Source organism: Bombus vosnesenskii, unplaced genomic scaffold, assembly GCF_011952255.1.
Source record: "Bombus vosnesenskii isolate JDL3184/JDL3185 unplaced genomic scaffold, Bvos_JDL3184-5_v1.1 scf7180000013265, whole genome shotgun sequence".
In the NCBI taxonomy this organism is placed as follows: domain Eukaryota; kingdom Metazoa; phylum Arthropoda; class Insecta; order Hymenoptera; family Apidae; genus Bombus; species Bombus vosnesenskii.
Genome location: NW_022882925.1, coordinates 301,884 through 319,613, shown reverse-complemented (window position 1 = coordinate 319,613; position 17,730 = coordinate 301,884). Strand labels below are relative to the sequence as shown.

Sequence of the window (17,730 nt, the reverse complement as noted above, 5' to 3'; positions counted from 1 at the left end):
TTTGTAAATCAGAAATAATAAAAATGAACATGAAATGCAACTTTCAGGTAATTTACAGAATTTTATATTTGTTAACTTGAATTCTTTCTTGATAGTTACATTAATATTATATCCAACCTTTATAAAATCACATATTTTTATTTTTTTAAATTGCAAACATTAAAACATTGTTTACATTCTTGATGTAATAATTATAGTCACAAAATCAAAAATTATAAGTTAAAATATCCCGCTATTTAACCATAATAGAAAATAGTTCACTTATCGTGCACATATAGCGCTAGTGTTTGTAATTTTCAGAAAACGACATCTATCTTTAAATAGTTTATTTTTATGGCATAAGGAACATCAACGTATTGTAATTTGTGAAATACATATACTGATTTATAAAATAATCTCTTATGCTGCGAAGTTGTTACCTTTAATCTCTTTCCCTTCATTTATTGAGTAATAAAAAATAACATTTTATGCTACTAAATATGGATAGAAGTTTGATCAAGGAAATACACTATTTAACACGTAAGTTTACGATTTTGTACAGTTCTAACTATAGTAGCAAATAAACGTTTTATCATATTTAAAATAAATTTAACAAAAGATAAAATCATGCTGTTAATTATGTCATTTCATTAACCATACTTGTATAAATATCAGGGCGAAATATGGAAACAAAACAAAACAATAATAAAAAAACAACAAATTATGAACTTTTCGCTAACAACAAATATTGATATATTGATATATATTATATTGATATATTTATATTTAAATATTGATATATTTAAAATGCCTTAACTCATATGCCACAAATTAACGTATCTATATTTTCAATTTTTATAATACTTCTTTATTAATCTCAACATTTATATCATTGTGATTCTAATAATAAATACGTATGTGTAAATTATAATTCATGATCTATAACTTCTATAATATATTAATATAATTCAATAATATATATTATAATTCAACAATATTCTGAATCTACACACGTGCGCACACACACATGTCAAGCTATTTTGTATTTATATGTTTATGAAGTATTATTTTTAGATTTAATAGAAAATCATAAGAAGAAATCATCAGATAAATTGTGCTGTGTGGATAAACCTATTATAAACCAACCTTTGAATTCTGCAAAATCTGAGAAGTGTATAAATTTACTTCATATGTCCCAACAATTGCCCAGAACATCTAGTAGCACATCATGTAATGTATCAACAAGTACTAATGTATATATTAATCCAAACTTCAATCGCCAAATATATGTTAATCCAAAATTACATAAGAGATCTTTAGTACATGTTAATCCAACAATGATGAAAAATATTAATTCCAATGAAGACGTGCAAAGTAATTCTGTAAATATAACAAGTACAAATTCTATACAAAAATCAGTACATGTTAATCCAAAATTAATCAAAAAGTTGTCTTCCTCTGTACAATTTAAACCGGCAGAACATAAAGAAAAAGTAATACAAAATATTACCTATCCTGTTTGTTCAAGATTAAAACTTGTTAAGAATACAAATTCTCCAAAAGTTATTCATAATCAAAAGAAAGTGAACAATTCTAGTATTGTAGTTTTATCACAAAGGAAACTTTTGCGTGTAAGGCGAGGGTCAAGAAAATCCTTTAGTACTTCTCAAATAGAACCATGTAAGACCAAAAGAACCTCAAATTCAATAGTAAAAAATGTGAAACCTGCACCTCAAAAAGTTATGAAAACAAAGATAGCAAATATTTTGCAACAGTCAATTAATAAAGATATTAACTTAGTAAAATCACCAGTTATAAAACCTAAAATTAATAAATACAGAATAGATCGAACAGCATCAAAAACTACAAATGCAAGAGAACATGCAAGCCTTGGTCAAGAAAAGACTGTATATGTATCTAAAATGTGAGTATAAAAGATATAACATTTTTTTAAGTTTTAGATAGCTTCTATAATTTTATCCTAAAAATTAAATTGATAATAATAATTTTTTTATGAAAAATTTTACAGAAATAATAAAATGGAACTAATTACGATTGGAGGAATTGTTTATAAATGTTCCAAGAATCATTTAGTACGTAAAAGTTATGGAATAAAAAGTAAGTGATAATACTATATTACATAAAATTGTAGAAACGAATATAGAACAGATTTTCATATTGTCTACATTTTAATTTCAGAAAAACGGGCAATAAATCTTAAAGTTGACAAATTTATAATAGCTACCAATGGGAAAAAATTATGTAGAGTAAAATCTATGAAAGAAACTCCAAGTAGTTCAAGTAAAAAAATATTGAATTCAACAAATGCAATTAAATCCCCATCTAATATGTCACAAAAAATAAGTTATAAAAATAATATAAGGTATATGGTTATCTTTAACTTCATAGTCTTATTTCACTAATTATATCTCTCTTAACATTTAAATTCATATTTCCTTATTGCTTTGTTTGTAATTCTATACATATTATATTTTTTAATCTTTTTCATATTAAATTCTTTTTTATTACATCATTATATAATATAATACTATTAGAAGCCATATAATCATTTTGTTTGTCTTTTCTCTTTGTAGCAATAAAGTCAAACAAAAGAGTATACAAATATTACGCAACAAAATGCAAAAAAATAACCAACCATGTTTAATATTTCAAAAATTTGGATATTGTTCAAATCATGAAAAAGGGATTTGTGTAAAGCGTCATGACAAGAAACAAATTTCTCTTTGTAAAAAGTAAAGTAACATTTTGTATCTATATGATATATAAAAAAGCACATTGTTTAATAGAGAAAATATCTTTTTAGATTTCTTCAAGGAAATTGTTTGTTGGATAAATGTCCATTATCTCACGATGTAGGTCCAGAAAAAATGCCAACTTGTAAATACTTCTTGGAAGGTTGCTGTACCCGGGATGCTTGCCCTTATCGTCACATCAAAGTTTCTTCCAGTACTCCAATTTGTATAGATTTCTTGCAAGGATATTGTGCCAAAGGTAGTGAGGTAAGTGCGATATTTTTTATTTTTTGAACTAAAATATTTACTATCTTCTATTAAGCCTTTATAACCTTCTCTTTTGTACTTATGTGTACTCATATGTACTAGTATTATGGAAAATTTGTCTCCAAAGGATTAATAAAAGATTAGACAATTTTTATTACTTATATAAATAAAGTGTTATATAAATATTTTTACAGTAATTTTCATAAGTACCTATCAGTAAAATATACTGAAATTTATTAAATCTTAATTAAATTTTAATGCAAATTTTATGTATTTAGAAGAATCTTAGATATCTTTTTAACATATTATAATTTATTTTTTCTACACTTATTTTTTTCTATATTTAATAATAATTTATATGTTTATAGTTTATAAATAATTATTCGTTTATTGATTAATTTTTAAATGAAATATTGATATCTTGACAATTAGTTTTATTAGTGGGGAAATATTTATGTATATAATTAATGTATTAATAACATATACAAGACAACATTTTTCAAAGAGCTGGAAGTTTCTTCTTTTACAGTGTAAGCAGCGCCATGAAAATCTATGTCCAGAGTTTGAGAAAACAGAGAAATGCAGTAAAGGTGAGTATTGTCCTTACCCACATAAAATACAATCATCTTCTAAGAATCAAAACCATTTAAAAAGAAAATACAACATGCATTGTAGTCAAACAGTAACAACCGTTACAAAAGATACTTTATCTGCTGAAAACAGACTTAGATATTATGAACAAGCACCTGCTTTAAATAAATCTCTCGATAAAAAAAAAGAAAACATTATGAGAAAAATTAATCTTATGAAAAATATAAACTCTGTAGTTCCTTCTAATACATCAATTGAAATGTCTAATAATAATACAAATTCGGAAATAAATGAAAATAGTGATGAATTAGAAACCGTTTCTGATCCAAAAGTATTGAAACGTCCTCCAATTGGTGTTTTACCTGCTTATATACCTATTGATTAATGCAAAAGAATGTAATTATTGGTAAAATTCTTTCGATACTTTTTATGGTTTTAATAATCATTTATTTCAAATGACGTATCATGTTTGTGTGATTTGACAAAATAATTTATCTTTAACAACTGAAAAAATTTATACTTGTAGTTAATAAGAGAGTTACATTTGTATTATATTATATTCAGCTATACACAAAAAATGGCAATTATATTTTGTGATGTATATGTAAAATGAAAGTATGTCATCTATGTACAAGTTATAATTATTTTATTTTATGTACATGTTATTCTTGCTTTGTTTTTCTAAAATAACAATTCTGTTTACAAAAAATAAAAAAGAGAGCTATTGCTAGCTATATAAAAAAGAAAATTTTCTGAAAATACGATAAAATATTTATATAATACTATAGAAAATGTACATTTTTGTATTCTTCTGACATAGATATATTTGTACAGCGCATAATGTACAATTTATTTATTTACATATATGCTATACAAACAATCCAAACACAAATATTTAAACTTTGTATTGTTACAATTCTTATACATTTTTTTACAATAAAAAGAACAAATATTTGATAATGTTGTTTTAAGTGTACAAAAGGATCCAGTTAGTAGGATGATTGTATGCCAGCAGTATTGGGCTATGTAACAACAATGAAACTGTGTTTTCATCGACTGTATTTGATATTATGAACCATTGTTCTAGCCAATTTCTCATACTTTCTAAGGACATAGTTGCAGGACTTACACCCCTAAATGAAAGTGCCTAAAATATTTTATAATTTGAATATATGTAATAAATATAGTATAATATGTAAAGAAATCATTGAATAAATAGTATAAAATATATCAAAGATATTGGAATATTATTTTATGCACACCCAACGTATTGCATCATTCGACATTGTAGTAGGTCCACCTTCTTTTTGTATTGCTTGATCCATTCGTTTTATTAACATAGCCCGTTCTGTTAATTTTTTTCTTTTAAAAAGCGTCCAAGTAGATATATTATATATACCAAGTAATTCTTTCTAAAATGTAATTCAGGATTATATTAATATTTATAAAAGATTTTACTCTCAAAAAATTGTTATAGATGTGAAATTAATTTACTAAAATATAATTGAATAATATATAAAAACAATATTAATTTAAATTAAATATTAAATTTAACATACTGTATGTTTTCTGTTAAGACTATTTAATGAATATGGTGGACCCGCAAATAATTCAGAACAGGCAATAATATCTTTCACATTAGGATGTGTACCACTACCAAGACATGCAATAATACCACTCCATTTTAATTTCAGTGTTTCATTTTTAATATTGTTAAGCTCTGCTTGCATGCATCTAAACAATGGTCTGTTGTGTTTTAATCTTTTCTTATGATCCAGTAGCATAAAATCCAGTTTTTGTTGTAACGTCCAATAATGAGAAGTTAAAAGATATCTTGGAAAATAATATGCTAATGGAAAGATGATGTAATTTGTAAAAGGAATGGCAGATATTAATAAAACAGGAAATATCTTTATTAAATCTTTACGCATTGTATAGTTCAACCTTAGTTCATCTGCAATTAAATTACTATCTCCATCAATATTTTGCTTTTTCATTACCAGAAGAAATTTTTTTACATCTTGAATAAAATCTTTGGTACCAATACTAAATATACGATATACATGCATTGTCTTTGGAAAATTCTTTTCCAGTACTTGTTCATAATTCTTAATATAATTTATATATTTATCAAACCAATAATTTTTGATGTTAGATATTCTATGTTTTTCTATCTTTTTCCCTTCTTGTATTTGAAATCGCATACAAGTATATGTGAGAGGTAAAAGTTTTTGATTTTGAAAAACATATCTTTGATGATGCATTAGTCTATACATTTTCATGGTTCTATTTATATAACATTACTTGTGGTTATGTTAAATCTTGTTATTTAGTTCTATTTCGAATTGACAATGCTATTATGTCAAATTAAATATATTTAATAAATATTCTGTACAAAAAGGTAATTATACTATTTAGTAATACTATTTATAATTATCATTTGGCATATAATGCTTCTTAATCCCATTAATATTTATACTATTTTCTTTTCATGTAGAAGTATTAAAGAGATATTATACTTGTATGACATAGTATTTATAAAATTTTCTAATTTCAAATAAGGCACCCTTTTGTTATTTAAACAATTGTTAATACATTATGTTATGAATATTAAACACTGCAGTCACAGAAACTAACTTCTTTGTATTCAGTTTATTAGTCTTATTCGGTATGTTATATCATATCTGAATTCATAATTTATTAAAAACAACTAAGCATATAAAACCCACAAATACAAAATACGAGGAGATTGAATTTATAATAATTTTTAAGAGTTGATGAATTTTTTGAATTTTCAATTCTTAATTATTTATTTTTGCTTGCTACGGTATCAATGTATTATTGTATATAAAATATTTTAATGCCAGTTATTTTTATAAGACTTATAATTTTTGTATTATATCGACTGGTCACATCTTAGATGTAATATTCCAATATGGTTCTAATTATACTGTATTAAACATAATATCATCTGATACCGTATACACATTTACTTTACACATCGTAGAGAGCACATGCACAATGTATAGATTCACAATAATCGATGGCTCGAACGTTCCTTTAGCGGTAAATTTAAAATTGATATTTGTATATCTTTTAATGAGTTTTTACTAAGTGGATAAATACAAAAAGTATTATCTGCTAACATATGCATACATTGTAAGCTATATAACTTTATTTTATGTTTACAAAATTTAATATAAATATAATTCTGGACATACGTAAATGTATTAATAGGAAAAGCAATAATGTAATTTTAAATAACTTTTTCTATTATTAGTCTTACTTAACGTAAATAATATTATATATAAAATTATTTATTTATAAATAAAGTATTTTTATAAATAAACATTAACATAATGAAGCAATAAAAGATTGATTAAGTATTATTATAAAATTATTGGGTGTCAGGATGTTTAGAAATATTTAAGAAGAAAAGTTTACTAATTTTATTCAATTTAAAAACTTCCGTTTGGAAATAAAGTATCTTTTGTAGCCAATTTTAGCTAATTAACCATTATTTAATACATTAGTGCAATTCTCGTCATGTCATATCATATAATTAACTGTAGGACATTGTAATATTTTGATTTTGCACTAATTTAAGTGATAAGACAATTCTTAAATCAGTTCGTCTTTTTGATTTTTATAAATATTTACATTTATAAATGATAGTGGCATAAATATTTTTGTTTAGTTAACCATCATTTATACATTTTACAAAGATTAACAGATCAATGGTGAACATACGTATGCACAGATAAATTGCATAATACACATGTAATAATATCATGTAAAATAAAACATACTCATAAATTGATCTTTTTAGAGAAGAGTACACAACAATAATTAAACTAATGTTTTTAGCTTATTTTTTGTTTAAAAACAGGGGGCATCCTTTAAAATCGTAATATAAATCACTTCGCAATATACAAGCACAATTATTATTGAAATTTCAAGCTTCTATGAATTAACAAAATTGAAGGCACATGTAGCAATATTTTGTAGGAATGTAATTCAAATTTGGTATAAATATGTATATTGAGAAATTATAATTTCTACTTACAGCATATAAAACATAATTCATTAATTTGTAAAATGAAAATCATATGGCAAATAAAGATTAATTACTTTTTCAACAAAAATTCTAAATATTCTATATCTCTGTGTGAAAACAAACTTGAATTTTCTGTATTTCATATAAATTTACCAGAAATAAGAATTAAGGAAAATCTATACACAATATGTATATACATTATTATGTGAATATAAATTAACAAAACTTTATAGAAATATATAATAGGAAAAGAGGCATTTTGCTATAGTGAAATAATCAGATTATTGAACTTTGGATATCCAAAGAATGGCAAAAATTTTCTTATATTAGCTTAACATTTTTTTAATTTCAGGATGTAAAATACTTTTAAAATAGACCATATGAATATGTATAGCATGTATTTGATATAAAAATATCTAAAAAGATTATTAACCTTTACACGTATTTAATAAGTTAAACTTTAAAAATATTGAGAATGGCACATATTTAGTAAACTAATTGATAGTTTTAACATAGGTTATTGATATCAGCCTTTGAATCTGGACTCAATGAGCTCCAGTAAGTATTAATACACTTTTGTAACTTTAATTTAGCATTATTAGCATTACAGATTTTATCAATTTCATAATGTTCCTGTACTAGCTTGTCTATCCATTGATCCAAGTTAGAATTAATTTTAATTTCATTATCTATCGTATGTGTAGTTCGTTCATAAAAATTTACGGAATTTAATAAATGTGACCACTTTTTATTCATTTCTTCGGTAATATGATAACTGTTGGCAGATGCATTATTTATTTCCTTAGCTCTCTCTGCATCAATCTTTTTATTTTTCCAATATCCTAAAGGAGTCACCAAAAAATTCATTTTTGTCACTAATAAGGAATCAGTAACTAAGAATAGATGCCAAGTACCCACAACTAGATGTTCATTGAATTGTGGTTTAACATACCCTGTCTGAAAATAACCAAACCGTTAGTTATCTATAGGATATTAAATATAAAACAATAACTAAAAATTTCTTATATTTACTAATGTCGTTTCTTCAAGCTGTATATAATTAACTTCTGCTAATCGACCATAAGGATCCACCCATAGTATTGACAGATTTTGTGGTATGGTCAGTGTAGTATCAAATTCGTATGATAAAACTGGATATGAATATGGTCCTATACTTCCCATCAAATTTCTAAATGTCTTTTCTTTTTGATCATAATCAGTATTAACAGATAAACTTTGTATCTTTCCCAACCATTCTCTACTAGTAGAAAAATTCTGTCTTAGGTAGATCAAAGCTTCTATTTGTTCCAAATATTCTTGTTGAACAGTTTGTTGTTGTAATGTAGCTTCAGCACGAATTAATATTCCAACAAACTGATTTTGTTTAAAATAGGCAGTTGTTTCCAAAAGACGGATATGTTTGTAATCTATATTCAGTTTACGAAAAATTAATCTTGCTAAGGAATTTGAAACAGTCAATTGTGCATCATCACTCAAAGGACTCAAATCTGCTGCATGGTATAAACTTTGCCAGTACGCGTCGTAACCTTTCGCATTCACAGATTTATTTAAATTCTCAGGGTATAACCATTCTTCTACCCTGTCTATGATTCTTTGGTCAATAATAGATTCAAACTTTCGTGCGAAAAACAAATTGCGATCTATTGTATTGCGAATTCTGCTAAAGTCTTCAAGTTTGAAATCATTTGGACTACAACCACACCAATCCACCACAGCTTTATACTGACATTTACAGCCTAACTTTCTTTTCCAATTAGTAACATGTAAATTATTATCAATGTAAGTATTGCAAAATTTTGAATTACGTAGAACTGTATGAAAAAAGGATTCAGCGGGTAATAAAGTATATTTAAATACTTTTAAGAGATCAGTCACTAATTTATCCGGATTTGGATTAGCAACATACTCTACAAATTCTCTGCTTAAGGCTACCCAGTCACTACCACCATCTATTTGAATACCTATAAAAACATTTTTTGTAATAAGTTGAGAATATTACAAATATTATCAAATATAACGAAAGAAAGAATATTTACCATCTGGTAATTTGCGATCGCCTATTCTCCACATACGAGTTTCACATTCTACAAAAGTCTTATCCAAACCTTGTTTGGTGATAAATCGTTGGACTTCCCTTCCATGAGATTTTACAAAATTCATACCTTTATTCAAGCTAAGAAATTGAGTTAATTGCGTATTGCTTTTTATAGGAAAATCAGATTCTGACAGATTTACAAGAAAATCCCAATGGTGATGATGTGCAAGCATCTGTTGTGCAGATTTTAAAAGAGTCGTTAAAAGACTTGCACCTCCCCAAATGCTTGCATGTCTTAAATTTTCTCCTCTTGCCACCTTAATATTATTAATTTTGCAAGATTTTTCCACTTCTAACATTTCTCGATAAAGATAATCTTGTCGCTGAAAATAGGAAGTACACGGATTACAACATGTTCTTCTATCATATTAACATGTTCACAACAACATGATCCACCAATGGTGCACGCATGCGTGTATAGTGCATTACCGGTTGATAATGTTGTCTCGAATATCTTAAAACCAAAAAACTTATATAATTACCGCATCGACATGAATATAAAATAAATGGGAAGGATGATAAAGAATATTGATAAGTCGTTTTACTTGTCGACTGGCTCTGCCATTTACTGTTAATAAATATGCTATTTGAACTGGCTTTTCATTTTCGCCATCTATACTTGTATTTCGAGCTTCTTGTGCTTTAAATTCTATTAAACAAAAGATGAGATTTATTAAAAATCTACATTGTTACAAGCAATAATGAATATATATGCTATAAATATATCAATTCTTTACTTCCTTACTCTGAATTCCAGTCCAAAATACATTAATTGTTAGATATCCACCACAAGAATATTTTGGATTACCAGAACATTTCATATTACAACTAGAATCTGGTAATCGTTTTAGTTGAGATGGATTTTCCATTCCACAAAAGCATTCAACACTAAAATTAGATACCATACATTTTAAATCTTGATGTAGTCAATTCAGAATAGTAACTGATACTTGATATAATTTTTCATTTAATTTCTTAAATATTTGAAAAACTTACGAATATTCAGTACCAGCATACAAATATCCTGACTGAAGACACAGAAAAGCACAGCGTTCTGGAGAATTGTTCCCTTTAAAAACATGGTAATAACCAGAAAGTATTCTTAATGTTTTATCATCTTTAAAACATCCTAAACTGACTGGTTTATCTATAAATCCTGGAGAATGAGGGCACAGAGACTGTATTCTTTCTGGGTATAATAATCCTTGTTGGTTAAGGCACGTCACATTGACAATGCGTTGTTTGCATACTTGACTTTGTGCACGTGTTACAGCACTCACTGCTTCTCTGCCAGTAAATTCACAAGGTGGCGTAAAATTTAATGATTTACGATCTAGCTTTACTCTAGTAGTACGGTTTCGTTGAAATTGTAAAATTTTATTTGAATTACTAATTTTGTCAGGTGGAAGTTTCAATTGACGTAAACCTTTTGGTAAACCTTCATCTTCTGTAGGTTGAGATGAGTCCTATATGCAAAGAAATATATATATAATTGGTATTATAATATTAATAATGCGACCAAAAAATAATATTTATATTATATATAGTAAAAATCATATTAAAACTTACTTCCCCTGAAGACAACCGACTAAATTTTCGATTTCGGATTTCCAAACCGAAGAATATATGAGCTAAATAAATTTGTACACATAGTACAGTAATACCAAATACAAACAGTATTCGATATTTTCGTAAACAACTAGAGGACCGACTTATTGAATGATTTTTTGGTATAACCATCTTTCTTATTTTAATTTATGTCAACTGAATCCTTTGAATTTTGTTGAGTTTTATAACTTTCATAACCCAATTTAATGGGTAATTTTCATAAGACACGAGGAACATGTTTCACTCATACGTTCGATATTATATATAATATTACATCCACTGCATTATATCTTTTATATCTATACTTATATGTAATATACAAATGTATACAGATAATTTAGGCAGTCATAAATTACCAAAAAGACAATAACAAAGTGTAAAATGTATGTTCAATATAGTACTTCAATATAAATATTCGTTTACATTGTTAACACACGTTCAACTTCATTCCACTCTAAATTCTTAATTAAGTGAGGAAATGTAAGCATAAAAGTTTCAAAAAGAAATTATGCGAGGTAACGTTCTTTCAAGTTATATTTATTGCTATAAATTAACAAATATATATACATAAAAATCTATACTGTATTATAAAGGTAACTTCATGATAATCTACATTTAGTTATCAGTATCACAGTATTGCCAGTATTGCCACCATAGTTAATAAATATTCTATTTCCTGCAAAAGATTATCTAGTTGAAATAACTAATTTAATTTAGATATATTTATAATCTCCTCAGAGAATCATTGACATAGCTCCAAAAGTATACATCTAAGTATTTCAGTATACATTTATGTATTTGTATTGATTACAGAAAAATCATTTTGGGGCAGAAACAACAATCAGGATACCACAAGCAGTTAGCATCAGTAGCAACCAAGAGTAACCAGCGACAAAATCTTCTTGGAAATGATTATATAGTACAATAAGAAATAAGATTATTTATTGTAAGATGATTATACAAAATGTATTTTGAATGAGTTTTACAATCTTGTTATTTATCCTTTCCCCTATCTAATCCCACAGAAATTCAAAAAAATTAAAAAATGAAGTGGAAAAGTTTCGAGAAGTGATGCTAAATTCCAAGAATTATTGAAATGCTGCCACCTCTCTGTTTTCCCGATACAAAATCGCAAAATCGATTCAAAATTCTGAAATAGGTCCCGTAAATTTCTTGTGTCACCTCCTAGGCTATCCTGTTCTCCCGTTACAAAATTGAGATTCTAATAAAAATTTTCTTCAAGAACTCGAGAATTTCAATTGAAATATGGTGTCATTTCCAAAAATTTCCAAAAAAGTGCTACCTCTTGTATTATGTGTTCTCCTGATAAAAGATTGCTAAGTTGGCGTGTTCGAAAATTTGTTGCTCTTGAATTTTCCCGGAAAATGATTTTCAGGAAATCATTTCTAAAAATTTCGGAAGGTTTTGAAATGCTACCTTATTCTCTTAATACTTACCAATATTTATCAATTTTCTCGAACTTTTTCGTCACTTTTTACAACTTATTTCTTAAACTAATGAGAATTGGAAAAGATTTGAGGGTTCATATGCAAAATGATATTGTTTTATTCAATTCAATTTGTACATTTGTAATAACTGTACAATTTTACTATGAGTTCGTAATTTTCTATATAGTAATTTGTGTAATTATGTAATTTTACAATAATTTTATACTGTTGCATGACTGATAAAGCTAAAACAACTCTTCTCATAAAAAACTCTTCTTAAAAAAGGCGGGAGATAGTCAATAGCGCTACATACTTACAAATTCGAATCCTGATCCACGAACCTCTCCCTTCTGAATATTTTGCACCCTTCTATGATTAAATTAGTATAAGAAATACCAGGAGTATTTTATAAAATTTGTATTATATTAATTTAAAAGAGTGAAAATTATAATAAAAACTGATACTGTAATACACATCATTATATATATATATTATTATAAAATTTGTTTAATTAATAATTATATTCGTATCAAGTATTATTAAATGATTACAAAAGGATCATTTAAATCTGATAAACAACGTTACTTTTGTTTTTGAATATGAATTAATAAAGATACAAAATTTGAATTTTCTAAAGGATTTTTATACGCATACATATCTATACGTATACATTACAATAATCATTTTTCTTGAAGTTTCAAACGATGATAAAATTATTCGTTAAATTGATATTTAGAAGAGTTATTGTTGTAACAAAAAGTTATCTTTTTATAAGACAAAATTTCCTTTCACAAAAGATTTAAAGAATCAGATTGTGATTGTGTTCAAATCTTAGAAATCAAAGGTGAAAAAGACAGATGGTTCGAGAGAAAAGAAAGAGGTAAACGAGTGAGCAGGAAAGAGATGACAATAGGGAGCTATAGAGAGGGAAACAAAATGTCGGCAGATTTCAATATGTTTACTAGCAAACGATTACATCCAACGTGACATGCTTGACATTGTACAAGAAATGACTAATGAAATGGTAGAAAAGTTGTGGCGTGATGGCCGTATCTTTTAATCGATATCTCATTTTACCGGAAATCGAGAAAAGTGACTTCAAAATATCTCAAGAAAACAAGCATAAATACACGGATGAAAGTACCACAAGAAATTTATCTAATGAGCAAAAGACTTCCGTAATACCGGCAACTGTACCTTTGTGTGTTCTGGGTGATGTCCAGTTACGTTTCCTGTGTCCAGATGATTTGGAGGAAGTACGGGCACTTTGTCAAGATTGGTTCCCCATTGGTACGAAGTTTCCCATCAGTTTTGAAATTAAATCATATAAACACCTCATATAAAGAGTAATTTACACTTGTTTCTCACATGTAATTAATCCTTTCTGGTTTTATGTTTAGTTTCTTCGAACTTAGTTAATACAATATTTTTGTATTATTTTTGATCCATGGCTGCTGACTCAATTGTCATAACATTCCAGTTCCAACAAAGTATTATACCAAATATGTAAATGTTTCAAGGATTACTCTTTAAAAAGAGATTGATTTGGCATTAATTCTGGCATTAAGAAAGGAGAATTTCATAGTTTTCTTAATTATCTATTTTTTCAAAAATAATAATCTTTATGTTCAGATGTAAGTGAGGTTCGTATTTAGAATAATAAGGCCTTAATCATTCATTATTTGGCTTTTGTATGTTAGTTGAATAAGTCTTTTGGCATAAAGTGTTTGATTTAATGCTTTGCATTATATTTTTAGTTTATTCATTAAATCTATTAAATTACTATAGTATAAGTATCACGTCAAATTATTTTAAATAAGGAAGTTTATTTTAAATAAAGTATATTATTTTTTACCTTATAATATATGTATCTAATGTGGTTAAAAATATTTATTTTTAATGCAATTGTAGTTTATTAGTGTTATAAATTTATTAGACATTATAAATATTAAATAAAAGAAATTTTAAATGGTGCTTTATCTAGTCTTTTGTTTATAAATTTGGATTTATAGAAACATACTCTTTTTGTTATATTTTGCTTCTAAACAAATTTATTCTGAAATTATTTGCTTAATTTGCTTTTGTTTAATTTGTTTTACCATATACGATTTTGGCAAGTATTTGTAACATATATAATATCATATTCTATTATTACTATTATATGTATAATGATGACATCAAACAATTTTTCAAACAGTTTCTTTTATTTGAATTATAAGATATGAGTCTGTTTGCATATTTTATGTTATTTATTCATAAACTCATATGGAACTGGATATAAAACTTATATATAATAGTAATAGTTTATATAATTAATAACATTTATCTTTATTATCTTTTACCACTGTATCTTATCAGTACTTATCAATTTGATAAGCAACTATTTGCTTTTAGTTCAATTTTTATTTAGTAACAAGCCTTATTAGTTTTATTTCTATACAAGTATGATAATAATTAGCAGCTAACATTAATTAAAAAGTAAATATAGAACAATAATAATAGAACTTATTACATCTATTCATAATGTATATTTTTTATCATTTTAGAACATAATACCTTATTAATTTAATACCTTATTATGTTTTATCATATTTTATTCACTTTTTAATAAAATACAAAACAATATACTTGTCAAAGAGAAGAAGTACATATGTATTTTAAAGCATGATAATAATTTATAAATGAATTAAAAATGTTAAAAGTTATATTATACATACACATATATCTTTGAACTAGAATAAGGCCATAAAGGATTAATTAATAAATATGTTATAAATTATTTTATGAAATAACAAAAAATTATCAAAAATTTAATATAACTATGCATGTTATTATATGTTAATTTTATAAATTATTCATCTTGTATTAAAGAAAATATCAAAAGTCACTTATATTAAAGCATTAATTTATTTTGTCATAGATTATCCTTATTCGTGGTATGAAGATATAACAAGTTCCTCACGGTTTTATGCACTTGCAGCTGTATATGGTGGAGTAATAATTGGACTCATTGTTGCAGAAATAAAACCTTATGCTAAGTTGAACACAGAAGATCGTGGTATTTTGTGTTCAAGCTTAGGAAATGATTGCTTAGTGGGTTACATTCTTAGCTTAGGTGTCCGTCGTGCATATAGAAGAAATGGGATTGCATCATTATTATTGGAACAATTATTAGCACATGTCACTGCTCCAGAACGCTCTTCCGTAAAAGCAGTCTTCCTGCATGTATTATCCAGCAATGCACCAGCTATATTGTTTTATCAAAGATGTCACTTTCGATTACATAGTTTTTTACCATATTATTATGTAATTCATGGCAAATGTAAAGATGGTTTTACGTATGTCCTCTATGTCAATGGGGGCCATGCACCACGGGGTATTCGTGACTGGCTACGTCATATAGCGAGTGCAATGGCTAGTCTTGGACCTTGCAGAATACCACGTTGGATTTGGCAACGACTTCTTTGGGTTACAACTATTCTTTCATATCATAGATGATACTTTTTGACAAATACCAATGTTAAACCAAATACTCTTGTGTTTCTCTTGTTTAAAAAAATGCATATAGCACAGAGTCTGCTAATTTGGATGTTATGCCTACTTAAGCAATGAAATTATTAGATTTATAATTGTTTTCACAACTTTAGGAGTAAAATTATTATGAGAAATAATTTATTGCTAAAATGACAATACTTAACTTAACAAATATCAATTTTTATTTAGTCAAGAGAATATTCAAAGAATTTTATTATATTTACTCTAACAGAAGTTATCAAATTTTATAATTCTTTCATCATGGATTATATTATTAAATGATTTGATAATTTAAGGTTTAAGATAAATGACATAAATATTATGTCATATAAAGTGTCGAATAAAGCGTTTAACTGCCAGAGCATTTGATCGGTTCAAAATATTTATATTCAAACATCTTTTTGAATACAATATTTGCATGTTAAAGAGATTTGTATTTTGTTGAATATAACATTCATAAAACATTGAAAAATAGAACTCGTTGCAGAGTAAAATAAAGCATTGGTGACGGGATAAAACTGAGAAATTTTGGAAACATTTATGACTATTTTAGCTTTTTCCTATATTTTGTTATAATTGACTCAATATTTTCATATGCGTTATTATGTTGTTGATTGATATGTAATTTGCTATTCCCAACTTTACAAATAATTTTATTATCAGTTATTTCACAAATCTTCAAGTATTCAAATTTTAATTCTAAATTTAATCTTAACTAGGTTTTTGAACAGTTCTTTCCAGCATACTAGTCATTTTCTTTTGGAATACTTCCAAATATTTTATTTCATCTCAAATACTTATTCTTAATTTTGTTAAAAATGAGAGATTTGTTTTTTATTTATTCATTTTGATGACATTGACAAATAAATCATTTTTTTATCATTCTTCATTTATTATATCATTTGTTTAAGGTTTTTTCTAAATATCTATTTTATTTATGATTCTTTTGATTTTATTTATGATTATGATTCTTTTTGTTGTTAAATTCAAATTCTTTTTATTTATCATTCATCAAAATTTTCTACTACTAAGTTATTCTTTGTTTCTTATCTTTTATATGTCTTGTTTACTTCTTCTGTATTACTAAAAAATAGCTTTTCTTAATTAAATAAGAAGTACAGACTTCTGGGGCCATGTCGCCCGTCACCAGTTTAAGCACCACAGGAGGACTATTTCTCAAGCTTCTCAAACTCATTATCACTAATTCTAACTAAGTGCAATACTGATTATTATGATAGTTGATAGTGTTGGGAGTGACTGCTGAGCATGTCATGCTTACTCACATTTTTTATTATATATGAAAAAAGACCATCATTTTCAATGCTTCTAATGAAGCATTCATTTTCCATGTAGATATCATTCTTTAATATAAACATA

General features: G+C 26.1%; 4 protein-coding genes across 4 annotated transcripts; 2 read left to right on the top strand and 2 right to left on the bottom strand.

Annotated features, from left to right (window-relative positions):
* Nucleotides 1–319: 319 nt before the first annotated feature.
* Nucleotides 320–4,123, top strand: LOC117243132 (zinc finger CCCH domain-containing protein 3). The gene is made up of 7 exons (XM_033510367.1): nucleotides 320–519; nucleotides 1,054–1,903; nucleotides 2,009–2,097; nucleotides 2,179–2,362; nucleotides 2,574–2,732; nucleotides 2,804–2,999; nucleotides 3,529–4,123. The coding sequence occupies exons 1-7, from the start codon at nucleotides 468–470 to the stop codon at nucleotides 3,973–3,975; spliced, it is 1,977 nt and encodes a 658-aa protein (XP_033366258.1). The 5' UTR covers nucleotides 320–467; the 3' UTR covers nucleotides 3,976–4,123.
* Nucleotides 4,124–4,419: 296 nt separating this feature from the next.
* Nucleotides 4,420–6,666, bottom strand: LOC117242981 (LETM1 domain-containing protein 1). Its single transcript, XM_033510063.1, has 3 exons — nucleotides 5,150–6,666; nucleotides 4,853–5,002; nucleotides 4,420–4,737 (listed from the first exon to the last, which is right to left on the bottom strand). The coding sequence occupies exons 1-3, from the start codon at nucleotides 5,870–5,872 to the stop codon at nucleotides 4,558–4,560; spliced, it is 1,053 nt and encodes a 350-aa protein (XP_033365954.1). The 5' UTR covers nucleotides 5,873–6,666; the 3' UTR covers nucleotides 4,420–4,557.
* A 1,362-nt stretch (nucleotides 6,667–8,028) lies between these two features.
* On the bottom strand, nucleotides 8,029–12,055 carry LOC117242980 (xylosyltransferase oxt). Its single transcript, XM_033510062.1, has 7 exons — nucleotides 11,333–12,055; nucleotides 10,760–11,229; nucleotides 10,509–10,651; nucleotides 10,246–10,412; nucleotides 9,705–10,086; nucleotides 8,680–9,629; nucleotides 8,029–8,604 (listed from the first exon to the last, which is right to left on the bottom strand). Exons 1-7 carry the CDS (start codon nucleotides 11,501–11,503, stop codon nucleotides 8,155–8,157), a joined length of 2,733 nt encoding a protein of 910 aa, XP_033365953.1. The 5' UTR covers nucleotides 11,504–12,055; the 3' UTR covers nucleotides 8,029–8,154.
* A 1,453-nt stretch (nucleotides 12,056–13,508) lies between these two features.
* On the top strand, nucleotides 13,509–16,717 carry LOC117242968 (N-alpha-acetyltransferase 60). Its single transcript, XM_033510042.1, has 2 exons — nucleotides 13,509–14,109; nucleotides 15,740–16,717. Exons 1-2 carry the CDS (start codon nucleotides 13,863–13,865, stop codon nucleotides 16,315–16,317), a joined length of 825 nt encoding a protein of 274 aa, XP_033365933.1. The 5' UTR covers nucleotides 13,509–13,862; the 3' UTR covers nucleotides 16,318–16,717.
* Nucleotides 16,718–17,730: the final 1,013 nt, after the last annotated feature.